Consider the following 27,833-nt stretch of genomic DNA (forward strand, 5'->3'; position numbering starts at 1 on the left):
AGTGCAATATTCTTTTGATTTTCAGGTTGACCTTTTATAAAGTATTTTCAATTATTGAATAATAGTTGATTGTGTTGAAATCTGGCTGGAGTGGGTTCCTTTTTGTATAATGGGTTTTACAGTAATAAAGCATAATAGTTGATGTTCTTTGTTTTAACAGATCTGCCAAAAATTTTAAATCTGCATTTATTAAATTCAGGAACAAAAGATGTGCCAATTACAGTAAGTTTATTTCCTTTTAATTTGACAAGTTATGATTTCTTTAATGAAAGAGGAAGAAGGTTCTGTCTAAACTTTCATGTATTGAAATAAACATATTGCCCACACCTGTACTAGGTGAGGTTCAAGGTTGAATTCTAGGAAACCAGCTTTGTTTCTCTCCCTGAACTAGTGGTCCTGAATTTTGAAACAGTATATTGGCTCATTATCAAGGAACAGCTTGACATCTTTTTGACATTGACTCTAAACCTTATAACATATTTTTTTAATCCTTTTTACTATCATTCCCATTTCACACAACTTGCCTGACTTTAGCCTTCCTTGAAACCATTTATAGTGACCCGAAATTAGATTTTCATTCTCAGGGTGAAAATATTTTTCTTTTTGCTGTTATGCTTTCTTCTGTATAAGTGTTAAAATGTATTAGCCTGATACCACCATTCTCTATGAACATTCAGCTGCTTACTAAATCAATGTGTCTTAAGATTTCTGCTATAATGCTTTGGCCACTTAAAGCTGTGACACTCGACAGCCAGCAATTAGTAGCTTCAGAAGGCAGACCAAGTAGGGGGAATACTAGAAGAGCTTGCTGAAATTCTTGTCCTCTCTCAAAATACAGTTGTTGCCTCTCATAGTGTGTCTATATCGGGGTCAGCAACAATCTCTAGTTTTGGGAGGAGGAGGAGGGGCATGAGGAGCAGAATGACCCAGCTCAAATTGGAGGTAAGCAGGCACCTAGGACCCGGCTACTGCCACCACTTCTCCCTAACTTCCCAGCTGCCAGGCAGTGGAAGTCCCCCTCTGCCAGAACCCAGGCTGCCTGACTAGTGAGGCGTAGTGTAGGCAGAGCTCCCCCCATCACTGAATCCCTGGGCACCCAATTGTGGCGTAGCAGAGGGAAAGCCCTCAGCTGCCAAATGCAGCCAAAATCATGGCTCCATGGGCCACAGGTTGCAGACTCCTTATCTATACAGTTCAAGGCAGTGCTGAGCTGCTGCATGCTGTGCACTCCATCCAGTATGTCTCCCTGCACACTCTTGCCACATGGGCAGAAACAGTAGCTATCAAAATCAGCCTTCAGAAAGGGCCTAGCCCCCCAGGTTTACCTTCACTTTCTAGTTGGCTGAGCAAGTTTTAAGTGACAATCTCCTCTGAAGTATTTTTGTTATAATTTTTAAAATTAAAAACATAACATAAAAAGTGCCATGCTGCATCAGACCAATGGTCTGTCTAGCCCAGTATCCTGCCTTACAGTGGCAGGGATGCATACTAAAGAAACTTTCCTGACTCAATAACTTCTAGTTCAAATGGGAATCAGTTCAAAGTAGTCCAGCTTTTTGAGTTTATGGAAAAAATGATTAGGAGGGGATATGATAGCAGTTTTCAAAAATCTGAAGGGCTGCTCTAAAGGGAAAAGAACTTTTCTCCCTTGCTGCAGAGGGCAGGATGAAAAACAATAGCTTTAAGAGACAAAGCTCCAGGGTCACCAGGCTGCCTCTGTAGAAGACTTCACTAACAGCATGGTGCTCTCTTGAAGCATTCGGTTTGGAAATTTGTCTTCTGGATTTCCTCTATTTTCTAACATTCCATTGGTGGTTGGCTCTGTTTTCATCCTCCTTTTGCACTACTTTTGCTGTCTTTCTGCTTCTGTCTCTTTTCTTATTTTCTTTCCCACTCTTTTGCCAGTCTTTCTTCTGCATATTTCCCCAGTCTTTTAAGATTACATGTTGTACCATTTCTTTTTCACTTATTAAAGAAAATGTTAAGAAATGATCTAACACAAGAAACAGAATTTGATGGAGGCCTTTTAATCAAATATAGCAAGATCCAATGGCAGGAATTGGAAACTAGATTATTTCAGAATAGAAACAATTCGTATTTTTAATTATGAAGATAATTTACCACTGAAAAAATCTAGCAGCAGTTATATGTGGGCTTTCAATCACTAAGTCAAAATGTGATGCTTTTTCTTTTGAAAACAAGCAAACAAACAAAAACCCTCTGGTTCAAATGGGAATTAATTCAAGGAAGTTCAGGTTGTTGAGCTTATGGAAGAGGTGGTTAAGAGGGGACTTGATAGCAGTTTTCAAACATCTAAAGGGCTGCTTTAAAGGGAGAACACTTGTTCTCCCTTACTGCAGAGGGAAGGATGAAAAGCAGTAGCTTTTATGTTTCAGCAAAGTAGATTTAGATTATATCTCAGGAAAAATGTCTTGACTGTTAAAACAGTAAAGCAGTGACTGCACAGGGAAGTTGTGGAATCTGCATAATTGGAAGTGTTTGAGAAGAGGTTGGATAAACATTGGTCAGGAGTAGCTATGCCTGTGCTATGCGATGAGTACTTCCCTTGCATAGGGCTTTTCTGGTTGCCAAATAGGGCTGGAAGGAAATTGTTTCCCCTCCTTGTTGCTGTGTGTCGGGGGATATTTTTCACCTTTCTCAGAAGCATTTGGTGTTGGCTGTAGTCAAAGCTGGAGATTTTGACTGGAGTGTGTCAGTGCTTCTGCTAGGACTAAAACCTGGAGGTTTCTGGGTCTTGCTACTCCACTCAAGGTCAGACCGATCACCATATTTGGGGACGGGGGGTGGGTTACATCAAGAACAAGGCATATAATCATTTTGACCATATGATCTTGATGTTCGTTACTTTCTTTCACTTTTACCTCTCCTGTGCTTACCTCTTGGGTGTATTTCCTTCATTGTCTGAGTCATGTCCCTTTGTACTGAAAGTTATTGGGTTAGGAAAGTTTCTTTAGTAAGCATCCCTGCCACCGTGTGAGACAGGATACTGGGCTGGACAGACCATTGGTTTGATGCAGTATGGAATTTTTTATGTTACGTTTTTAATTTTAAAAATTAGAATAAAAATATTTCAAATGATTGTCACCTGAACTAGTACTTTCTTGGCTCTCTGTTTACATTATGTTTTTGTTTTATCATGTCTTTTTACTATTGTAAGAATAAATGTCATGATGTGTAGGATGTTTTCCAAGGTATCACACAGGGCATTACACACACAATTCCATTTTGTTTTGTACCTTATTCCTCATATATAATTTGGAAGTATGCTCTGTTCATGAAAATTAGCTGCTTTGTTGGTGTTGTATTTATGGACAGTGTAATCTTCTGGCATTTTATTGAATTTCTCTTAATGTAAATTAATTTGATTCCAAAATGATTAGCATAGATACAGGTTCTGTCCTAAGATTCCTGTTCATGGGATTACTTTTAAAAAGGTTTACAAAAGGTTTTCTTGGCCGACAAGAGGTAATATTTAAAAGCAGTCTAGAAATGAAGAAGTAGTCTGTCACAAATTTCATCTTAATGTCATGATAAAAGGCCAAGACTATATTTAGCATGCATCTAACTAAACTGGGTACCAGTGGGATTAAATATCTGCAGGTCATCCATGCACAAGAGATAGCTAAAAGTATTGTTGCCAAAGTTATTAAGTACTTACTAAAGGAGGAATATAATATTGCTGATCTAACACGTTACTTGGTAATAGAGGTCTATAATAAGCTAAATAAGATTATGAATCACTTCATCTTTATTTGAACAGTTTTAAAATTCGAAAGCTCTCTCATTTGTTTGCAGTGTTTTCCTTTGTTAGAGAGAATCATATTTACTTTTTGGCTGGATAAACATTAACAACTTCTGGTGGTTCTACTGTTATATTTAAAGCCCTGTAAACTTAGTTCATTGGTTATTTATTTTGTCTGCTTTTTCATGTTCTAGAAGCAGCACTTAACAGCTCTGTAACACAGGAAATCTCTTTCTTAAATCCATTTAATTGCTAGGACCAAAATTCTGTTCTCAGATCAGAACTAAAATTATCTTAGTATAAACATTTTGCTTTTTGTTCAAAAATACTTGGAACTTGTTTAACTGAGTAGGACAAAGCAACATATTGAAGCAGACTCCATCATGGGGCTGAGAGTAGAATATCACTACTTGCTAAGTGCTTCAAAATAGAAATACCATTCTGCTTTCCAAGCTGTATAAAAATAACTTCTTTAATTTATAGGTGTCCTTTTGTGTATACTTGTAAGTGGATGTAATGTGTAAAACAATGTAACTGAGGGAAAGTAAAGTTAAAAAAAATGAATTTGAAAGATTTAATTCTGTGGTCATCCTGGAAGCTGTTTTGTGTCACAATTCTGGTTCCTGTTAGGGGTTCCCCCACTAAAGGTTTTCTTGGCCAATGCAGGTAGCTGATTATTAACCAACCATATCAGCTGATGCCAATCCGATAACTCATTTATTGACGTTAAATAAACCTTTGTTTTGGCGCACGCTAACAGCCTCCTGCACCACATGTATCAGCATCCTGGCACTTTAAAATGGCAGTAGGGATGCTTGAACTACAGCTCATCGAATTAACTTTAGTTCAAGCGCCACTGCCACCATTTTTAAGCGCAAGGACACTTTTAAGTGGAGTAGAGCTGAGCGGGGCAAGGGCGGATTCGGGCTGCCCACTGAGATCTCATGGCTCTCCACTCTGCTGCCTTTGTCCCAGGAGCCCTGCACCCTATGTACCCTCTGTCCTCCTGGCAGGGGTGGGGGGCACAACTCACTGCTCCCACTGCTGCTGGGCAGACAGGGAGAGTGCAGCCAGCACGGGGCTCTCAAGGGAAAAGCAGCAGAGCGGAGAGCCCAAAGCCCACAGCCAGCAGCCTGCATCTTCCCTGCGCACAAATCTCAGGGGTGCGTGCAGCAGCCCTTCCCACACCCCCTAGACAAGCCTCCCGTGGCTCCGCCCTGCTCCCTGCCCTGGCCTTGTGTCCCATGCACTGCCCTGGCTAGGCAGCACCCCCAGCTCCTGCCCCACTCCCTCCCTCACCATGGGGGCCTCAATCTGCACCCCCATACCCCTTCACCTCCATAGATTTACCTGAAGGGAGTTGCTCTCCATGCTGCCCAGCTGTAGTCCTGGCCATGTGCATGTATGCAGCCATGCACATGCATGCAGCATCCCATGCATTTCACTCCCAGCAGCCTCAAGCAGGACCCCTTGCAGGCTAGAATGCTGTGCCCACCTGCAAGGGGAAACCCGCCATTTCTCAGGGGAGCCCAGGCATCTGAGGGCCCTGGCCCTGTCGGGGAGAGGGAACCCAGGTGTCGCGAGCCCCAGCCAGAAGGCATAGTTATCAGTAAATGTTATAAGCTGCAATGGCCAAAAAATAAAGCCGATAACCAGTAATGTCATTTCCCCTTTTATCAGCACCACTCTCATAGGCAACCAATATATCGGTGCGCTTCTAGTTTCTATGAAAGCTGATAGATTGTTATGTCTTCATTTAGATTGAGCATCCAGGCCAGGATATGTCTGGCTGTATGAATCCCAAGGTTAACTGTAAGGCAGGGGTGGGAATCCTTCATTTTTTTTTTCCTCATAACTATAACTTGGCTTCTTTGTTGACATTCCCCAGAAAGTATAAGATAGACTTTCAAATAAATCATTTGCTTATTGGTTGAACAGCAAGCAAACATTACTGCCTTCTGGTGAAGTTGGAGCAGTAAGCTTGAATGTTAGCATGAAAATCTAAACGTTGCAGTCCATGGCAGGACTGTGTGTTGCCAATAGCTAGGATTTTTGAGGCCCCTTGTCTTTTTCATATGGTGACACAGCAGTTGTATTTTGGTGGTCCCAGACTGAATAATTAATGGTCTAAATAGGCATGCTCTGTTAGCCCCATGTTAGTGATGAGGTCTTCAGCTCTAGAATTCATTTTGCATGTCTTCTGCTAAAGCCCAAATTTAGTGAATTTTTGAAGATCTTAAGAAATGTGTTTCCTCAGGCTTTATTTGAGGGACGTAAGGCATTTATCCACATTTAACAAGGTGTTTGAGGAATGTGAGGAAAATGTTCTGTTTTCCTTCAGTGTCTGTTTTACTTGCTTATTTGTTTTAATTGGTATAAATTCTCTATATATCACCTAAGATGGAAATAAAACCTACAAATGTAATTAAGAGATTTTGTACAGCAAGAATTTTTTTCTCTACACAGTAATATCTGTAGCTGCATCAATTCTGCAATATTAACAATAAAAATCAGTAAAGTATTAGCTAATAAAAACGCAAGCAAATAAAAATTCATTCTCTTGGTATATGCATTCTAATAAACCAAATACCAGTTTCACATTTATTTTTTGCTCAAAGGCTCATTTGAATTCACCCAGAATTTTTATATAACTTACATTACTGAATGTTGATCACTTAAATAAATTGAAGGAATTCAAAAAGTTCCTAACCCTCATGGTCTTAAAGTGAGTGCTATTTCATTATGGGGAATGTCAGTATGTTTAAAAATAACCCTCAAAAAACTAAAATTGTTGTTTAATCACTTTAAAGAATATGTAAAAACCGTATACTGCATTAGAAGTGATGGTAAATCATTAGCAAATTAACTACTGCTTAATATTTTCATTTATTTTTGTTTGCAGAGTGTTAGACCCACACCACAAAATGAAGCTATAACAGTACATTTTAAGCCAGTTACGTTAAAGGCATCTGAGAGTAGATATACCAAAGTTGCAAGTATTAGCTTTGATGGTAAGTATTGTTTCTTTCTTTGAAGAACTATATAAATATTTCTAAAAGCTACTTAAAATATTTTGAGGAAAAAAATTAAAAAGCCTCTTCAGAAAAATATTTTCTTGGGAAATGGAACATGTTCTTACACAAAGTATTTAGGATTCTTATGCCTTACAAATTGTTTCCTTTGGAAGTTTGCCAAGGTGTCACAAACTGCAAATTAATAGTTTGAATTAATGAGAAGTAGTAGAAATGGATGAATTCTTAAGCCTTCTGTTGTATAAATATTAAAACATTAATAATAAAGTTCCTATGATATAAAGTTCCCGAGATGATTCTGTTTGTCACTGTTTTAGTTCTCTGCTAAAGATAAAACAATTATTAATGGTACAAATAGGTTCTTTGTCTTTACTGAATTTCACCTAATCATGACATTCTCTACACCACTGAGTATGCAATGATCCAGTAAAAGATACTACAAAACCCCTTGCCTCTAGTACAGCGGTTGATGTTTTCTGGCTGTGGGATAGTACTAGGACCCAGATGTTGCCACTCCTCCCTGCTAAGCAGTCCTGGTATAGGCAAAAAGCTCCTCGCTGCCAAATGCTGCCAAGGCCCTCAGGTTTACAGGTCAGATCCAGTGGCTGTGCTGGCTACAACCAGCCTGCAGGCCATAGGTTGACAGCTACTGCTCTGGTACAGTGGGGGGCAACCTTTTTTGGCAAGGGTACCACAAATGAACCTCAAACTAGCCACGTCTACACAAGACATTGCCCGGTCATAACCAAGTACTAAATGCCCAGTGCCCAGCTAGTGCCCCATGATGCTATTGTGCGATAGTAACAAGCTACCATTCAGTAAGCATCTCATATAGATGCAACCACTGTCTCCGAGTACCATTCCAGTCCCTTTCCCCTACCCAGTTTGCTGCTTTGCTTTTTGCTTTCTCCCCTGTGCCCTCTGTCTGATCTAATGCTCTACTTTCTGCTCCCTGCCCTACCCGCCACTGTGCTGCTTGTCTCTTCCCCTATCAAGTGCTACATACAGAGGCTCCCATGCCCCATTGTGACACATATGCAACAGGTTAGCCACCACTGCTCTAGTACTTTTCCTGAATCATCATGACTACAACTACACTCTAGCCCACTGACATGGGAATGTAGGCAGATCATTCTTAGATCAGTTTTCTAACATCTAAGAGGAAAACTTCCATTTGAAGCAGTCCCAGGATATAAGACAGTTTCTTATACTAGCATGCTTTTTCCTGCATTTTTCACTTTTAAAAGACTGGCATGCAAAATAACAGAAAATCCACTACTATTCTGTCAACAAAGGAGAGGGGAATATATGTTGTTCATTGTGGCTATCATTTATATCTTTACAGTCCTTGAGAGAGATTTGTGTTGGTTCATTTCATTTTCTGACCTAATCTCACCTGGATGGTATTGCCCTACATAACAAATTTAAAAAAGTATACCAGTTTTATGTTTGTCAGAATGTATTTCACCTTTTAAAAATTATTTTAGTTAAAATACTACACAATGTAGTCTTTCTCATACGGTAATGGCTCATAATTGAGACTTCCTGTTCACACATCTTTCATTTGAGTGAATCAAGTTAAAGTTAGGCTGCTCAGTTGAATTGCAACTTTTAAGAGACTATATTAAAACTTTTCCAGAAGAGTGAAATAAGAAATTATTATATGTTCTGGATTGCCTGAATGCTTATTCTACATCCAGGAGCCCCTGTAACTGTCTTTGGCAAGACAGTTTTGTCTCTTCCCTGTAAGAACCTTAACTCCTAGTAGCTTCTGCTTTTTCACGAACCTTTCTTTACCTACCAATCTAATCTGCTGGCTTGTTTCTTGTCTACTTCAGCAGGGCTCAGATTGGGACTAAAAAATGTTGCACCATCCTGCCACTGTCTACTTAAATCTGCAGGCCTGGATTGAACATTGGGGGGGAATCACCCTGGCAGATACCCTTTATGGATTCAGTTTGCCTAAAAAAAGGCACCTTAATTTCTCCACCTGCACCATTTGCAATCTACTGACAATAGTAAATATCTCCCTAGAAAGTATCATCTTCAATAGTAGTAGTAGGTAAAAGGACAGTTAAAATCAGGAATGTTTAAGATGGAGAATCACATGCCTTTTCAACATGTCCTGGCATGTTCTTGGTGATTACCCATCTAGTGAGGTATGCAGAGGAAAAAAATGTGATCTTGCTGTGTAGAAGTAGTGAGATGACAAAAATGGTCCTATTGTTGGTTTAGCAAGTAACTTTTATGAGCATTAATGAGTATCTGCTTAATAGTGAAATCCTAAGCATGAATAAAAAGCTGTTATACTCTTCCATGTAAAGGAAGTTCTGTAATATCTCTATATTTACGTGTACAGCATCAAAAGCAAAAAGAGCATCACAGTGTTCTGGGAAAATAACTGTTAAAGCAAAAGAGAAGACTTATTCAAAACTTGAAATTCCATATCAAGCAGAAGTTTTAGATGGGTAAGTCTACATCAAATGTGTGGGGATTAAAAATTAAACACGGAGGATCAACTGGGTCTTTCTCTCCTGTTTATATTTTTTGTGATGTAAGGTTACTGCTTGTGTGTTCTAACCGTGGAGTTCTTCCAAGAGCACAGCTGCTGCTCCTCATTTTTGTTTCTTGAGATAGAAGATATGCAAGTCATATTCAGTAATACACAAGCTTAGTTTCAAGATTAAGACTGAGAACGGCCCTTTGAGTCATTTGACAGTGTCATATTTTCAGAATGCTAACTTGTATCACTTACATCTCCTGTTCCAAAACATATGACTATTCACTACTGTATCATTTGAGTTGTCCTGCTGCTGTAACCTAAAGCAAGGGAAGAGAAAATGTACATTTTTAAAACTTTGGACTTTACCAAATTTTAAGCAGAATTTTGTAAAAGGTATCAGAACTATTTCTATCATTAGTTGTTACTCAGCAATTAATATACAAGTTCACTTTCTGCTAATAGTTCACCTGAAGTATTGACCTGTCACCATTAAAATTGGTAGCCTTTCCCCATAGCAAACAAGCATTTTTTTTCTTGGAGTTCAGTAATAAACAAGAACAATCAAAATGTTACATATTAGAACTTTTATTTGTAGCTAAAGTCCTTTCATTTTGGTTAATATTACAGGGATTTTGCAAAATATCTTTGCACTCTTTTTAAAGTAGTTTGATGTGATGCATTGAATATGTTATCTCATTTTGATTACTGAATATTCAAGGTGTGTGATTGCTATAATAAAGGATCAAAATACAGTGGGATATCCATTCCTTTCTACATGAGACTATCTGACTTTATGTAAAAAGCAGATTGTTTGTGGAAAATGTCTTATGGTATGTGTGTATGTTTGTGTTTATTAATAGATACTTAGGATTTGATCATGCTGCCACATTGTTTCACATCCGTGAGAGTCCTTCTGATTCTGTGGAAAGGCCAATCTATTTTACAAACACATTCAGTTTTGCAGTCCTTGTTCATGATGTTGTGTTACCAGAAGAAGCAAAAACAATGTTTAAAGTAAGTCTAGTGCCAGTGAAACGGTTTTATCTAATAATATAACTTTAACAACACTGCAGTTTGTTAAATTTTAACTTTTCTCTTATTTCTTCAATAATACAGGTCCAGAACTTCAGCAAACCAGTCTTAATTCCACCTAATGAATCCAGATATATTTTTACACTTTATTTTATGCCTTCCACATCATCTATGCATATAGATAACAATATACTACTTATTACGAACGCTTCTAAATTTCACTTACCCGTGCGAGCATACACAGGTTTTTTAGATGTAAGTATTTTACCTTTCCCTTGAAATTCCACTCTAGCTACAAGCAGAATGCTTGAGACTAATCTGATTTCCCTGATTCTTCTCCTTGGGACCAATTTTTAATTCTACTATGATTTAACAAAAGGAATTGAATTTTTGCTATCATTTTCTGACAAAAGCTTTCAAAAATAGAAAATAATTTGTTTTTTTCTAATTGCTGTTGTTTTCCCAGTTGTTTTCAGTTTTCTATAGATTCATAGATGTTAGGGTCGGAAGGGACCTCAATAGATCATCGAGTCCGACCCCCTGCATAAGCAGGAAAGAGTGCTGGGTTTAGATGACCCCAGCTAGATACTCATCTAACCTCCTCTTGAAGACCCCCAGGGTAGGGGAGAGCACCACCTCCCTTGGGAGCCCGTTCCAGACCTTGGCCACTTGAACTGTGAAGAAGTTCTTCCTAATGTCCAATCTAAATCTGCTCTCTGCTAGCTTGTGGCCATTGTTTCTTGTAACCCCCGGGGGCACCTTGGTGAATAAATACTCACCAATTCCCTTCTGTGCCCCTTTGATGATCTTAAAGGCAGCCACAAGGTCGCCTCTCAACCTTCTCTTGCGGAGGCTGAAAAGGTCCAGTTTCTCTAGTCTCTCCTTGTAGGGCTTGGTCTGCAGGCCCTTGACCATACGAGTTGCCCTTCTCTGGACCCTCTCCAGGTTATCCGCATCCTTCTTGAAGTGTGGCGCCCAGAATTGCACGCAGTACTCCAACTGCGGTCTGACCAGCACCCGATAGAGGGGAAGTATCACCTCCTTGGACCTATTCGTCATGCATCTGCTGATGCACGATCAAGTGCCATTGGCTTTTCTGATGGCTTCGTCACACTGCCGGCTCATGTTCATCTTGGAGTCCACTAGGACTCCAAGATCCCTTTCCACCTCTGTGCCACCCAGCAGGTCATTCCCTAGGCTGTAGGTGTGCTGGACATTTTTCCTCCCTAGGTGCAGCACTTTGCATTTCTGCTTGTTGAACTGCATCCTGTTGTTTTCTGCCCACTTGTCCAACCTATCCAGGTCCGCCTGCAGCTGTTCCCTGCCCTCCGTCGTGTCCACTTCTCCCCATAGCTTTGTGTCATCTGCAAACTTGGACAAAGTACATTTGACTCCCTCGTCCAAGTCACTGATGAAGACATTAAAGAGTATCGGTCCAAGGACCGAGCCCTGCGGGATCCCACTGCCCACACCCTTCCAGGTCGAGACCGACCCATCCACCACGACTCTCTGGGTGCGACCCTCTAGCCAATTCGCCACCCACCGGACCGTGTAGTCATCCACATCACAGCCTCTTAACTTGTTCACCAGTATAGGGTGGGATACTATATCGAAGGCCTTCCTGAAGTCTAAGTATACGACATCCACCCCTCCTCCTGTGTCCAGGCGTTTCGTAACCTGGTCATAGAAAGAGACTAGATTGGTCAGGCACGATCTGCCCGCCACAAACCCGTGCTGGTTTCCCCTCAGCATAATTTGTCCTGCCGGGCTGTCACAAATGTGAGCCTTGATAATTTTTTCAAAGACTTTACCAAGGATGGAGGTGAGACTGACTGGCCTATAGTTGCCCGGGTCCTCCTTCCTCCCCTTTTTGAAAATGGGGACCACGTTAGCCCTTTTCCAGTCCTCCGGGATTTGGCCCGTGCGCCACGAGCGTTCGAATATTCCTGCCAGTGGCTCTGCAATGATGTCGGCCAGTGCCTTCAGCACCCTTGGATGGAGCTCATCCGGGCCTGCCGACTTAAAGGCATCCAGTTCTTCCAAGTGACTCTGTACCACCTCAGGATCTACGTATGGAAGTCTGGCGCCTTGCTGCTGCCTCTCTACAACCCCAGTGAGAGACTTGTCATGCCCCTCACTTAGGAACACTGAGGCAAAGAACTCGTTGAGGAGTGTATTTGTAGAATAAGAAATCCAATTTGTAGAATAGGAAATCCAATTTCAGCTTTTGGGGCTGTTAGAGGAATACTATACTTTAACACATTTGCTGATGACCTCTCAATTGGACATGATATATATTTAAGTTTGGAGTTAATGTTTTTTCTTAATCTTTCTAGTATTTTGTATTGCCCCCAAAACAAGAAGAGCGTTTCATAGATTTTGGGATAATGAGTGCCACAGAAGCTTCTAGCATTTTATTTGCTATCATCAACAGTAACCCGATTGAGGTAAAGACTGGTTTATTTTAAATTCCTTTCTTTTTTTAAATACCTTTCTGCAGCAGTGTCATTACTGATATTGTCATCTTCTCTCTTTTTAAGCTGGCTATAAAAAGTTGGCATATTATAGGGGACGGTTTAACCATAGAACTCCTGGCCACTGAAAAAGGAAACAGAACCACAATAATTGCAAGCCTTCCAAAATTAGAAAATACCAGTGCATCAGACCAATCTTCAGTATGTAAACCTTCTTTAATCTTTAGTTAAAAGTTGCATGTATCAAGCACATTAACAAGCAATAATAAATAAAGTAGCCTTTTGTGATCGTCCATAACTTTTTGTCAGTTGGTTAGCAGGATAATAAAAGAGCATATTTTTGTGAATGGTATTTGTAGCCTAAACTTCAAAGATAGAATTTTCAGAAACCTAAGGCCTCTAGCATACACGCTTCCTGCCTGAATCTTTACAGAATGGAAGCGGGGGGTTGTCATGCTCATGTCCTAGAGCAGAATGAATTTTGTGACTTGGCCATTAATCAGCTGTTCAGGGAAGTTACAGCGATTCAAGTAAATTGCAGCAAGTTTTACTTACCAGGCTTTTCTTGAGAGAGTAGTAGTTAGGTTTGGCAACACATGGGCTCAAGGCAGAGTTGATGGCAAGAATTATTTTCATGTTTTATGTTGTATTTTTATGGGCAGCTTATTATAACATTATTTCTTGTGTTACTTCTATGAAGTCCTAATATCATTTTAACGCTAATCTTGGGTAGCCACAAGTCCCAAGCTATGGTTCTTACATTCTCAAATAACTCATTTTTTCCTCCTTTCACGATAATTGTGTTACAGAAAGGAGTTTCATTAAAGTAAAGACTGTGAGAACATATTTGCATTAGGAAGTTGCGCTCCATTTAGGACAATTAGTGGGAATTTTTAGAAATAGTTATTTATGTAGCCCTGTGTTTGTTCCAGTCAGTTTGCAGACAAATTTAAGACAGTTTGTGGATTAGGGAAGTTTATGATATGTTATTAATTAAGGTAACAAAAAATTGCAATCAACATATACAATATAAACATTCTTCACTGGTATCATCTGATGGGGGGTTAGGTGTGCCACTTCAAAATTTCAGTATAACATTGAATTAAATCAACATTTCAGTTTAAACATGATAGAAAAATGTGGCTTACACCATAAATAATGTCTGTCTATATTTATCACTTTCAGGTAATATTAACATCTGGTTATTATGCTGTGTTTAGAGTAAAATTAATAGCGAAGGAGCTTGAAGGAATTCATGATGGAGCTGTACAAATCACAACAGATTATGAGGTAAATGTTTTGCATACTTAAATGATGTCATTGAATGGTGTTACCGTGGATCAATTATTTGTTTTAAGAAGTGAAACAGGTGAAATGAATGAAGTAGGTTTATGGAAAAAGCCGTTATCTAGACTGTTTTATACAAAGTATTTTTATCTTAGTGTGGAGTGGTACTTTGTGCTATATTGTAAGTTAAAATAAAAGCAACTTTGAAAAACTAGGCTTAAATAAACTGTTGCAATTTATGCTTGAAGCAGCATCAGTAATCAAGTACAGTCTTAAAACGATACCATTGGTAGGGACCTACCAAATTTGTGATTGCGTGATTTTCATGGAAACTGAATTCAGGCAGGCTCCACAATTTTTGGTAGGCTCGCTGCAAAAACAAACAAACAAACAAAAAACAAAAAAAGACTGGCAAGCAGAGAGTCTTGGAGCATGGGGAAGAGGTGGCAGGCAGGGCGGGGGGGCTACATTGAAACAACATGAATTATTGAACTTTGCAATTCATTTTTTAATTTTTGCTTGGAAAAATTAAAAGCAAGCAGGAAGGTAAAGATGAAAGTTCACTTGAAAATAACTATACCCGTGCTAAGCTTTATCTTCCTTTTTCTTCCAGATTTTAACAATTCCAGTGAAGGCTGTAATTGCTGTGGGGTCATTGACTTGCTCCCCTAAACAAATTATCCTTCCTCCATCCTTCCCAGTAAGATCATTTGTTTACAATATTTTCTTGAAAAATTTTCTTAGCTTTTTTCCTCAGTATCAACTTCCCCTATATATTGCTATATGACTAGGTATTGCTGTCCTGGAGGTTGTAATTATTCCTAAGTATTTCTTAATTAGCAGTTCTCACATCCCCAGAAACCAACTGTCTGAGATTCTTCCCTTGCCCCCCAATCCCAAACAAGCAGCAGGTTTTCTTCATCTCCAGGCATTTCTAATGTAAAATAAGACAGATTTCAGATGCATCTCAGAAATGTTCTTTCCTATTTTTCATAAAGCCATAGAGCAGGTAATGGCGTAGTGGTTTGATTATTTTGGGAGAGAAGCTGGCTATGTTTGGGAGGAGGTGGGAGGGGAAAAAAGAAGACTCCGAGCCTGCCTTAAAATGCTTAGGATGTTTCTTGCTTAGATAATTGAATTAAAATTTCTGTTTAAATTACCAAGTCTTCTCTGATCCTTGCCAGCCTGTGTAGGTTGATGTCTGGCCTTATGCCTAGGACATGCTAGGTGAGGGGAATGCATACAGTATTATTTTTCTCTTTCCTTTCCTCTAGGGAAAAGTAGTTCATCAGAGTTTAAATATTATGAGTTCCTTCTCTCAGAAAGTGAAAATACAACATATACGCTCCCTAACAGAAGATGTGCGATTTTATTATAAGAGATTAAGGAGCAATAAAGAAGATTTAGAGCCAGGAAAAAAATCAAAGGTTTCTGTTACTTCTTTTTACTGCCACAGTTCTTCTTTACACAGAGCATACTGATTATTTTTTATCAGGATTTTTTTTAATCATCAGGCTTACTTTGCATATTCTTGATTATATTAATTGTTCTTATACCTTTTGCAGATAGCAAATATTTATTTTGATCCAGCTTTACACTGTGGGGAGCACTGTTACGTTGGATTGCCTTTTTTATCTAAATGTAAGTGACTGTCATCTTTCTAATTGAGAACTAAAATTATTTTCCTCCTTAACATTGATAATTTTATACTAAAAAGCTCAATCTTTGTGTTTTAGCTGAACCTAAAGTTCAGCACAGCTTAACAATGCAAGAAGATGCATGGGATACAGACTGGGATTTACATGAAAATTTATTCAGAGGTTGGACAGAAATAACAGAGAACCTGGGTCACAGGTGGGTGTATTTTTACTCAGTTTCTAAGGCCGCTGCATTATATGATTCTTTTTGTTTTGCCTCTGCATAATATCAGTCTTTTGCATTGTATTTGATGAGAAGGGCACGGAAGTGTGGCTAAGTCTGTACACAAAATCAGTTGAAAAAGAAAAAACTAACACTTCTCTCAGGTGCATTCTTGGGCTTGTTTAATATGGCAAATGGCCACCTTTTGTTGATAAGGTGCCTGAAGACACTGGCATGTGCCCAGGTTACTACAAAGCAAAGGAGGTTAGGCCTTGATTGCATGTTAGCTGCTGTACTGTAACTACCCATGTGCTCACTTGCATCCTCTGGTAAACATAGGCAAAGCCCCATCAGTTTAGCTGTGTGAATGGAAAGTGGCCTTTAAGGTTAAAATGGGTATGTTTTCATTTACTATGGGATAAGAGCAAGCCCATGAAAAGCTCTGGGTGAGCAGCTGATGTATGGCAAAGCCCTGCTTACCCCCTTTTGCCTCCCCCAAGTACCTTGTTCATATGTCCATGATCTAAAAGAAAATTTGTCCTGCACTGGAATTCTAAAGTCTATGATACTGTTTATATAGAATGGTTTCTGTATCCTACATTGAAATTTTAAGGTCACCCATCACCACAGCCCTTGAGAGTGCTAGTTCATTCACTGCTGAAATATAATCCTGTAGCACTGTCTAGAGCATTCTGGGATACTACTCTTTGAAAGATGTTATATGAAAGATACTATTTCTGATTCATTGGTAAGGATGTCAAACTGTTGTGTAGTGCTCCTAAATACTATTAAAATATGCTGTATTTCATGTAGGATCTGGCTACAGTTTCAGTGGTGAGTGATGTTATAGATCTTAGTCATTCATAAAGTGCTGCTGAGAGCCTGCTTTTTGTGATAAGATTCACTTTAACTTTCATTTTATTACTGCTTTGGACTTCATAGAACAAAATAACTGCATAAGTTAAAGAAAACAGTATTTTAGTAGAAGTATACCAACAGTATGACAGTTTCCCTTGCAGAAAGCAATAGTACTTGTCAAAACAAGGGAAATAAGACACTGTCAGAATTCTCCATTACCCATGCATGCAGCTGAGAGCAAATGATGTAACACTTAGGACAGAGTGAGAGAGATACAGGAAATGTAATGTAGTCATGAAATGATATAGTGAATATATCAAATTTAGAAAGTTTAAGTAAAACAAACTAATCATGTAGAGCAGCAGTAAGACAAGACAGAGTATGGCAAGTTTAAATACAACACAAACCTGACTCCAGTACTGAATAGAAGTGCACCAGTATATTGGTCCATATCAGATGGGCACCGATAAATGCCTCATGCATGCATACAGACACAGCATGCACATGGCCAGGAACACAGCCAGGCAGTATGAAGAGCAGCGTCCTGCCAGTAAGTCTGTGCCATGTAGACGTTCCCTAAGGTTCTCTGCCCTGTCCTGACCAATTCAGTGTACTTATACTTTGGTTCCAGTTCTTCCATGAGTTTGTGCTCTGCTCCTTCCAGCAGTGAAAAAGTACTGAAGAGTGTGGGTATGCTCTGAGTAGCATCTCCACACAAAGGAGCATTGCAACATCACCCCTAAAAGTTGTGGGAAGTGGCAAACTGCTCTAGCAGTAGCCTCCATCAAGCAGCAGGACATGTGCACACCCATATGTTTCTGATGGTGTTATGTGACTCCACTACAGAAGCTGGTGCTATGAAGCTCACTTTGGGAAGGCATCCATTCCAAAATGGACCGTGGCATGAGACTGAAAGTTCAGGAGTGTCTGCTTGTGCCTTAAGACAGCTTCCAGACAACAGCAGAAACCTCGCATTGGTTGTCAGAGCTGGGGTAACTGCTGGCAGAGCAGAGGGTTCTGCCACCACAGCAGGGCCTTGAGTGTAAACACACTCAGCATTTAGCCAGAGCTAGAGCCTTGCTGATGAGCTTTGTCATATAGACTAGGCCCGTAGTGGGAGGTATGGACAGATTCGGCCTCTTATTTCAGTTAGAGTAATTGACTACTCCCCTGTCTTGAACGGGAGCCAGATTGCAAGTGGATCAGAGACTGAAAATTTATCCTCAGGGTTGCCATCTGTAAGTATTGCAAAATCATGACCCAGCCCTTGGAAAGCCAATGGTACATTAAATTCATTTATTACTTACAATTTTGAGTCATTCATTTTTACTTTCTGACTTCTAATCCTTTATGGTTCACTTGGAGCCAAGCATTTCTCTGCTTACCCTAAGACCTAAAAAGTTTTCTTTTAACATAAGGGTTATGTGGAAAATGTAGACTCCAGGAACTGCTGCTTTTAGAAAAACACCTAATGTTGCAAGATATGTGATAAAATGGTGGGAAACAGTACCTTTTTGTTTTGCTCTATTTTATAATGCTCAAGGCCTTAACACAATTTGTGTTGCTGATATAGATGGAGCTAAATCATACCGAGGCAATGTTTAAAATAGTTAATGGTTTTAGAAGCAAGTTTCCTTACTATAGTTGGGTCTCATTCATGTTTGTTGAACCATCAGCATTGGAAAATGGCTCAACAGAAATTGTTTACCATTAGTCACTCTTCGTATCACTAGTCAGGGCCTCAGTCTAGGTTCTACAACCAGAAAACACTTTCTTAACAAAAGAACATTTGGGTAACTGGAGAAGACAGGAAAAGAAACAGGAAGCACAGAATATTTGCTGTGGGTGTGGCAGTACAAAAATGTGGTGGATCTAAAATAACAATAAGTACAGGGAGAGCTCAAATGTTTTACATAAATAAAAATAAAATATAATCGAGTGTGTTATATTCCAAAACCATACATTTTGCAGAATGTCTGTAAGCTTAAACTGCTGCTTTCATTGCCAAGCTGTTGATGTTTCATTCTTATATGGTGGATTTTATAACTCTTTATCTAGACTGAGTGCTATGTTTGAAGTAGACACGGATCTCCAGAAGGATGTCGAATTGAAAATTACAGCAGAGTTATCCTGGCCTTCCATACTCAGTTCGCCACGCTATTTAAATTTTCCACTTACCAATACCAACAGCTCATCAGTAAGTCCTTTTGTTAACAGTATCGCAAGCAGTGACTAGCTTTTTTTGCAACTGCTTTGCTACATACATAACAAATAGGAATACTAACTTTTACTAAATTATTTTTTTTAATTAGGAGGAAGAAATTCTTCTTGAAAATCCAGCAGATGTTCCCGTCTATGTTCAGTTCCTTCCTTTAGCTTTGTATTCTAATCCCTCAGCCTTTGTAGACAAGCTACTAGAGCGGTAAGTGTTGTTTGATAACTTTAAAGACATCCACTTGATGACAAAATGCAGTTCATGAAAAAATTGATACAGTATTTAACAAGATTTTTGTATAGTAGAGTTTAGAGCTTTAGTATACTGGGAATAGACTCTGGATTAATAGACCGAAGAGATTTTAGTGTATTCTTAATTAGAACCATAAATTTAGGCAAATCTGGTTAGGTAATCTGATTTTTACATTTTCTCCTTAGCAAGGAGGCTGAAGGAGGAGTCCAAGGGAAATGAGTGGCTACACTACATGCACCTTCTCCATCAAAGTCTTAATAATTCTGTGCTCTTGCTTTGTGTTGAAAGCCATGGTAGTATATGATTGGAAGAGACTTCAGGGTTCCTTTGGCCCAAACTTCTCCACAAATGCAGGAATGCTATTCTTAAATCATCCCTGTGCAAAGCCTAATATCCAGCCTTCTCTTGCAAATTTCCAGTAAATAAGATTCCACACCTTCCCTTGGCAGTTTATTCCACTGCCACGCTGTTCTAACAGTAGAGAAGTTTTTCCTGAGATATAACCTAAATCTACTTTGCTGCAATTTAAAGCTACTCCTTTCATCCTGCCCTCTGCAGCAAAGGAGAACAGTTGTTCTCCATTATCTTAGTGGTACCCATTCACATATACAAAGATTGCTATTATGTCTTCACCCCACCTAATCAACTTTTCACTAAACTAATTATACTTACTCAAAATTCCTTACATGGCTTGTCTTCCAACCCCTTTATCATTGTTGTTGATTGAAAGTTTTATACATGTCATATTGTACAACATTAAATATTGTAAATGTCTGTACACTGTACCTCTCTCTAATGCAGTTTGGAAAATATATCTTTATTTTAGGTTTAACTTGAGTAAGCCAACAAATTTCAATTTGAAGACTCTAGAATTCCAGGTTTTCAGAAACTGTGTAAGTGTTTCATAAGCTTTTTTTACTCATCAAATTTTATATCACCACATAAATATTTTATTAAATATGCCAAAAACTCTGCAAAGTTTTGTAGCCACAGTGCAAGTGACATGCAGCGTTTACATTGGATGTATCAAAGGAAATACAGAGCACAAAGGAAGTGCTTCAGTGCATTATACCACTCAAAATATATTTACTTCTTTGTATATTCATAGAAGTTGAAATTTAACTCTGTATTGGCTTCTTTTATTCATACCCTTGTCAATGCAGTGTTGTTCCCTACGGTGCAATTTTGCTAGATCTGTATTGCACAAGAAATGAGTTTTACATCATTTCATTTTTCATTATCTACTTGTCATGCGTTTCCATGTATTTCCTATATTCTGAATTTTAATTCGCTCCTTATTACTCTTACCTTCGCCCACATTTCCTATCATTCATTTTGTGTGCTTCCCTCTCCTCTCTTCCCCCCACAACCCAACCCCTAGCTACTTCATAGGTTAGCAAATCTATTCTGTTTCTGTAGTAAGATCAAGCTTAAGAAAACATGTCGTTGGATGCTTTTTTCATTTTAGGTTTGTGTTCTCCTTTTACTACCTCAAATTGTATTCTGACAATTTAATAATCATAGAACACTTTGAAACTGTGCAGTCCTATATAAATGCTTAGTAGTAATTTCAGTGTTAGAGAAGTAAATCTTGAGCACTCTTATTCTGAGGGCTTTAGCTAGCCCAATGTATATCCTGTGTCGCTATTATTTTGGCTACAAATAGAAATTGCATTTCTCCTGGGACACACTATTTTCTCCTGGGACAAAGTGCTGTCATCTGGACATCCATGTTCATGGTCCTGGGCCCAAAAAGGTTCATCTGATAAGAAGTGCTAATGGTTTGTCCCAGGACATCACAAAGTGTCTGAATGGTTGTTCCAAAATTGCAGCATGGAAGCACTGGCAGAAAAGTGGCTGTGTAGTCAGCTGCTTACTAAACCCATATTGCGTACATGCCAATCCCAGGACTTTTCTGTTCCAGGACAAATGCCATATGTGTTCCTAGTCTTCGTTATCCTGGTGAGTAATCCACGTATGCCACTTTAAGGTTGGCAATAAATATATAATTTTTATTAGTCTTTTTTATGTGAAAAGAGTTTTGTTTTTTTTTAATTGGGTAATATGAAGAATAACCTTCTGGTATAGAAATAAGAGTTTTGCAGACAAAAATAAGTGTTGTATTTCAACTGGTAGCAGAACAGCAGCTGAAATATGCTCATTTTTGCCTGATCGAACTCCCATTTATTTCAGGCCTTCCTGTATAACATTAGTTAATTAAAGGAAAGTTCCATTTCATATCAGATTCTTTGCATAAGTGTTCATGCATTTAAAAAAACCCAAACCTTTTCACATTTTTTCTGAGAACAAGACAAATCAACAATTTCATGAGCAAACATATTGTAATATGGCTCTGGATTTGTTTAGAAACTGTCTTATAGCCACTCTTAAATTTGCATAACATTTCCTATTTTTAAAAGTGGTTTGTATTTTTCATTGCCTTAAGGTTCATCCATTGCAGAGCACCACAGGATTTGTAGAGGGTCTGTCTCGACAGTCCATTTTAAATCTAATTTTAAAGCCTGGAGAGAGAAAATCTGTGAAAGTGAAATTTACTCCAGTTTTTAATAAGACAATGTCATCATTAATTGTGATCAGGTACGCTGTCTAAGTCTCTGGGTTTGCATGTATTTGAGGTCCTTATTTACACACACATTGCTTATTTCACTAGTTCTGAATAAGAAGTTCTCATTGTTGCAATATTAATTTTAGGACCTCTGGGATAGGAAACAAATTCACTGTGATTTGCAGTGGTTAAATAGCAGTCAGTAGATACTGTCTGATGCTATTAATTTATTTATGATCAGTTTGTTTTATCCATTTAGAGCAGGGGCATCAAACATATGGCCAGTGGGCCAAATCTGGAGCGTGGAGCTGTGTTATTTGGCCTGCAAGGCCCGGTGTTTCATGATGGGATAAGCAGCTGCAACAGTAATTGCCACAGCTTGTCTTGCTGCCTATTTCTGACCCACAGGCACACCTGTGAGCAAGATTCCAAGTATGAAGTCATGTTAACTGGCTTACGGTGGTGCCTGTGGGTCAGATTTGGTGGCAGGACAAGTGTTGGCTGCCACAGCTCTGGGAGCCTTGGCAGTTAACACTGCTACCACTTGCCTCATGGGTCAAATAACACAGCTCCACACTCCAGAGTCAACCTACCAGCTGGCCATGTGCTTCAGATCCAGTCTGTAGGCTGATTTCACACCACCCATCTGGCCTGCAGCACCGAATGAAATTGACAGCTTTGATTGAGAAGTTTAAATTCCTTCTTCCCAAATGCACGCATACTTTACATTTAGACTAGGGTCTGGGATAAATACAAGTCAAATCCAGATTTTTTATTTACCCAAAAATGTTCTTGCACTGAGTGTCAGGACCTTAAATAAGTGTGTTTACTATTTGCATGAAATATAGTAGCACCTTCACTGTCTTAAGTATTATGATATTGTATTAAATAAGTTTGGAGCTTTATTCAGGCAAGGTCAGTGCACGCTTTGTTGTGGTTACTAAGGCCCATGTCTTGCAAACTCTTACATCTTGATGGTAATCAATGGGACTTATCACAAATGTGTGTTGCAGGACTGGGACCTGACATTAGCTTGCTTTGGAGGCACTTGCAAGAACAGCAGAATGCCCATTTTTTTTGTTAAGTGTTTTTATATCCTGTGTTCTATTTACACAGAAATAATCTGACTGTAATAGATGCCATCTTGATGCAAGGCCAAGGAACAACTGAAAGTCTGAGGGTTGCAGGCAAACCTCCTGGTCCAGGAAGTTCTTTACGTTTTAAAATCACTGAAGCATCATTAAAAGATTGTTCAGAAAGTGAGTACTCCTAAAACTGTTAAGCTAAACAGAAAATCTACTGGTATTTTATGTATGAAGATTTTTTCTTGTATTCATGTGCAGATATCATGGACTCCTTTAAAAAAGGTTAAGATGTGAATAGATGGTTGATAGACCTGTAAACATATGCAAAAACATTTTATTGGTATAAAGTCTTTTACATTTGGGCATTTTGAAAGGGTAAATTAGGAAATGTAAAATCATAGCTAAAGCTCTACTAATCCAGTTGTAAAACAGTTCATATTGAAAGCTGTCGTCACCCCTGCCCACCCCCCATTAAAAAGAAGAGACTGAAGACAAATTAAAGTAGTAGAAAGCACATTTTAATGCCACCAAACTCCTCACTGGGAGGACAATTGAATGGAACTAACAGTTCTCCATCTGTCAGAAGGTCTTTACACAGACAGTTTGCATGGACGTATGGAAAAGGATAGTTTCCACAGCGTTTCTCCTTAAAAAAAAATCACTTCTCTGATAAATCAGATTTTGGGGTTTGAGTGGATCTGAGGGAAGTATCTGCCTGTAAAAGGAGCACTCAGTGCCTGTCTGCCTGCCTGTGAAAGAAGCAATCAGTTCCTGAGCCCCCAGAGCAGGGGTGGGCAGGATGTGGCCTGCCAGTCCATTCTATCCAACCCATGGAGCCCCTCCTAAAAACAATTATTACCAGCCTGCAGCTGCCCCTCTGAAAGCTGGCAGGAGGTGAGCCTTCAGAAGTCATTCACCATTGGACCAGGTGGGCTCTGTGCTTCCATCTCTGTGGGGCTGCTGACACTCCATCTGGGAGCCCCATGTGGAGGCACTGAATGTGATGGCACACAACTGGACAGCTGGTGAATAAGGAGGGGAGCTCCTGCCTGCAGGGGTGATGGGGTTGTGGTTGGGCATGGGCCCCCTGCCACAGCACATAGTCCCTGCCACTAGCAGCAGCAGCAGACAGGCCCTCAGGGCACTCCTGGGCCAATGCAGGCAAAACCCCCAGCAGTGTGTTCTGGGAGCTGCATGTAGCAACACGTAGTCTGGCCTGCTGGCACATGCCTTCAAGCCAGGTCGAGCTGGCTCTGTGCCAGCACAAGGAGCACCTGGCACTGTAGGAGGGAGCTGTACACCATCAGACTAGGCTGATTCTGTGCCTCCACATGGGCCTTCCAGCATTCCAGCCGCATGTGGAGGAATGGAGCCCACCTGGCCTGGTAGCGCACCACTCCCTTGGCCCCCAGTCCATGCACCATCAGGCTAGAGGTACGGATGGCAGTCCAACCTGATGGTGCATGTCTCCCACCTATAGTTCTGGGAGCCCCATGTGCTGGAAGCCCAATCTGGCTCAAAGGTACGCACCAGCGGGCTGGGCTGAGTGGGCTCTGTGTCGCCACATGCAGCCCCCGGGATTCAGTTGGAGCCACACACTGCCCAGGGACTTGGCCTGCTGCGGGTCAGGAGGTCATGTGCGCCATGGGGGGGAGGGCATGTGGGGGGAGCCCCCCCTAAAAAAACACCACCTGCATACATACACCCCACACCCACAATATAGAAGAGTGAGACTTTATTTTGAGTTATGCAATCAACTCTATATACGCTACACAAACACAAGTTAAACAGGGCAAAAATATTATTTGAAATAAAATTAAAATATGTTATGGTAGATGTTTAATTTTTAGTATATGATTTGGGTTTGTTTTTTTTTCTGGTTCAAAAATGGCATCTCCCCCCACCCCAAAAGGAGTACTTCAGGGAGGGTGGGGGTAGAATTCCAGTGGCAAAAGTCAGGGGTTAGAGGTGGGACTTCCAGTCTCAAGATGGTGATTGGGGGACAATCAATAGCTCATCAAAAGTCATTAAGCTGAAATAATTGCCTACTGCTTTCTAGAGTAATGGGGGCTCAGGAACTGATAAGGACAAATTGGCCTTAGTTTAAGATCTTTTTTATTTCTTAATAATTATTGAGGCATATTTCCAAGGTATCCTTTGTATTTTCTAAAATCAGACAAGCCTTGTGATATCTAAAACCTCAGTTGAAGCCTACTGTATGTCTCAGCTGTAAATATGCACCTTAAAGTCTTAGTTTGTGTCTTTGTTTCTTTATAAAATATCAGGCTTAATATTGCTCATAGTCTGCAATTGAATTATTTTTAATCATAGAATATGAGGGTTGGGAGGGACATCAGGAGGTCATCTAGTCCAACCCCCTGCTCAAAGAACAGGACCATCTCCAACTATATATCATCCCAGCCAAGGCTTTCTTTAGCCAGGTAGATGATGATGAGGCAGTGACTTCAAAAGAATTAGCAAAATCCTTAAGATTGGATCTTAGAACAGAAAGGGTTTTGTTTTATATCATGCTCTTACCAAATGCTGCTAGTAGAGTAATGGTGTACTCTGTGTGGCCAGTACGTGTAAAAAGAGTTTATACTGTTGCGCACATTGGAGGGTTTTTGCTAAACTATATTAGTCTCAGTACTTTGGCTTTACCTTGCTGTGAAAATAGACAACAAAGCATTTTACCATAACGATTATCAGACACTGTTGTAGAGCCAATGTTAACTTTGTCCAAAGGTAGCATGTCTAAGCAGAGATCTCCCTGACATTTTTGTTGCATGTTGTCACTGTTAGGCTTCAGGTGAGGATGGTACTAACAGAACTATACCAGTCTCTCTTAGACTATGACTTTACTACAGTTTGACTTAACGCAATCCTAATAGCTTTATTCTGTATGCTTTTAGAGATGAAATTTAAAGAACCAAATTTCACACTGAGAAGAACGTTCAGAGTGGAGAACACAGGGCAGCTGCAAGTTAATGTGAAGTCTATGGAAATTAGTGGTTATACTTGTGAAGGCTATGGATTTAAAGTTGTTAACTGTCAAGAGTTTGCACTAAGTGCCAATGCCTCTAAAGACATTGTCATATTGTAAGTATGTTGTTGTTAGAAAGATGTGGCCTTTTTTCTTGTATAGCACATCTGGTGGGAGTCGTATATTAAGAACTCTGTATGTTAAAGGTTTATTGAGGGGAAACCAGTGTTGGCTAAATGCACTTGGCTTCTTTTCACTTCAGGTTTGGTTTTTAAGTTCCTTCTGTACAAACAAACTTAAGATACTTTTTTTAAGTCTAAAAATGGAACAAGCTGTTTAAAAGAAATTGTAAAATTTTTCATAACTGAAATATGGTATTTTTTGTTTGGCAGCGATAAAAATAATTTGGCAATTTGGTCTTATGATACAGTTACATGTACCTTCATTCAAGATACAGATGGATTATAGACCTAGTAATGGACATAATTATTCATATCCTTTTGGCACATTACTGTGTATAGTGAAAGGCATCCTCTGCATACGAGTTTTATAATGTGCTTCAATTTAAATTTGGATGTTTTGTCTAAAACGCTTGTTTGAATATATAGTACAAGAACCTTCTGCCCCAGATGTGATCCTTGGGCCTTGCATGTTTTAAGACTAGTCATCAAACATTCATACTTTTTAAAACCAGATGGGGCTAATCTAATCATCTGGTCAGGCCATAGTATTTCACTTGGTTATTTGTGCATCAACCTTTAAGTTGTGATGGGACTAGAGGATAGAGAACACAATTCTGGTCTTGATTTAGTGATAAAGAATATTCTACTTTGCTTGCTAATGCATCTTGTTGCTTAATTACAGTTGCTTTTAAATTTTGCATTTTCTTTCTAATTTGCTTTCTTAAAAATATAATTGAACTTAAATTTCATTTCATTATGTCTTTATGGGTTGTATCAAATGTGGTTTGTGTAGGTACTTGTAGGTTGATTCTTTGCCTTGAGTTATTGAAAGATACCCGTAGGTACTATTTGGCTAGTGTGTACAGAAAGCCAGTAATGATAATTAGTGAGGACTTTCAACAAATGTCAGTCATTGCAGTAGCTATTGCCTTTTCAGAACAAAAGAGACACAAATAGTGCAAATTATGTAGAGCTGTTTTAGTGGCATGTATTAATCTTAGACTTTGGACAGTCATCACAATCATAATTTGCCTTCCCAGGTTTACACCAGATTTCACTGCCTCCAGAGTCATTCGTGAATTGAAGTTCATTACAGCAGGAGGCTCTGAATTTATATTTGTATTGAATGCATCCCTTCCATATCATATGTTAGCAACCTGTGCAGAAGCCCTGCCTAGGCCCAATTGGGAGCTGGCATTGTACATAATCATCTCAGGAATAATGAGGTACTGTATATGGGTTGCTTGTACCTACATAGTGGAGTTATTGCATCTTGAATACAAGTTATGGGGGAAGACATTTTATATGCTAATTACCATATACATGATATGCTTGTGTAAAATCAGTTGTGGTAAATTTAAAAACATTTATGAACAAGCTGACTCAAACTGCTGTGGAATTCATGTGAATACCATAGCGGTGAGAATTCTTATTTCCTGTCAAAACTAGTATGGAATATAGTATATGCTTGTCCTGAGTCATTTTCCTAAGATCATGTATGTACACCTATTATCCATGACAGTGTCTGAGCCTATAGATGTAAGTAAGTCAAAACTGAATTAACTTAATATGGAAAGGCAGCGTTAAGCATGACCTCCACACTGTCATACTTCAGGGAGATATGAGGCAATAATTTAGATGAGCTTAGCAAATGCCTTTGGATCATTTAACTCTGGTGACTCTTGTACGTGTGACAGACAACTGGTGATACTAATCATGGAATTTCTAAGAACTTCAAGGG

General features: G+C 39.4%; 1 protein-coding gene across 3 annotated transcripts in view; it reads left to right on the top strand.

Annotated features, from left to right (window-relative positions):
- TMEM131 (transmembrane protein 131) overlaps positions 1 to 27,833 on the top strand; it is a 160,542-nt gene that overhangs the window by 108,736 nt on the left and 23,973 nt on the right. For all 3 annotated transcript variants that reach the window (XM_059720971.1, XM_059720972.1, XM_059720973.1), the window contains exons 11-29: positions 161 to 222; positions 6,666 to 6,774; positions 9,155 to 9,263; positions 10,159 to 10,312; positions 10,415 to 10,585; positions 12,667 to 12,777; positions 12,871 to 13,005; positions 13,990 to 14,094; positions 14,705 to 14,791; positions 15,366 to 15,518; positions 15,657 to 15,732; positions 15,828 to 15,945; positions 18,868 to 19,006; positions 19,122 to 19,231; positions 20,103 to 20,169; positions 21,723 to 21,874; positions 22,959 to 23,101; positions 25,840 to 26,026; positions 27,133 to 27,318. In XM_059720971.1, coding sequence (XP_059576954.1) covers positions 161 to 222; positions 6,666 to 6,774; positions 9,155 to 9,263; positions 10,159 to 10,312; positions 10,415 to 10,585; positions 12,667 to 12,777; positions 12,871 to 13,005; positions 13,990 to 14,094; positions 14,705 to 14,791; positions 15,366 to 15,518; positions 15,657 to 15,732; positions 15,828 to 15,945; positions 18,868 to 19,006; positions 19,122 to 19,231; positions 20,103 to 20,169; positions 21,723 to 21,874; positions 22,959 to 23,101; positions 25,840 to 26,026; positions 27,133 to 27,318 — 2,374 coding nt within the window. The remainder of the gene's footprint in view (positions 1 to 160; positions 223 to 6,665; positions 6,775 to 9,154; positions 9,264 to 10,158; positions 10,313 to 10,414; positions 10,586 to 12,666; positions 12,778 to 12,870; positions 13,006 to 13,989; positions 14,095 to 14,704; positions 14,792 to 15,365; positions 15,519 to 15,656; positions 15,733 to 15,827; positions 15,946 to 18,867; positions 19,007 to 19,121; positions 19,232 to 20,102; positions 20,170 to 21,722; positions 21,875 to 22,958; positions 23,102 to 25,839; positions 26,027 to 27,132; positions 27,319 to 27,833) is intronic.

This window comes from Alligator mississippiensis, chromosome 1 (genome assembly GCF_030867095.1).
Source record: "Alligator mississippiensis isolate rAllMis1 chromosome 1, rAllMis1, whole genome shotgun sequence".
In the NCBI taxonomy this organism is placed as follows: Eukaryota; Metazoa; Chordata; order Crocodylia; family Alligatoridae; genus Alligator; species Alligator mississippiensis.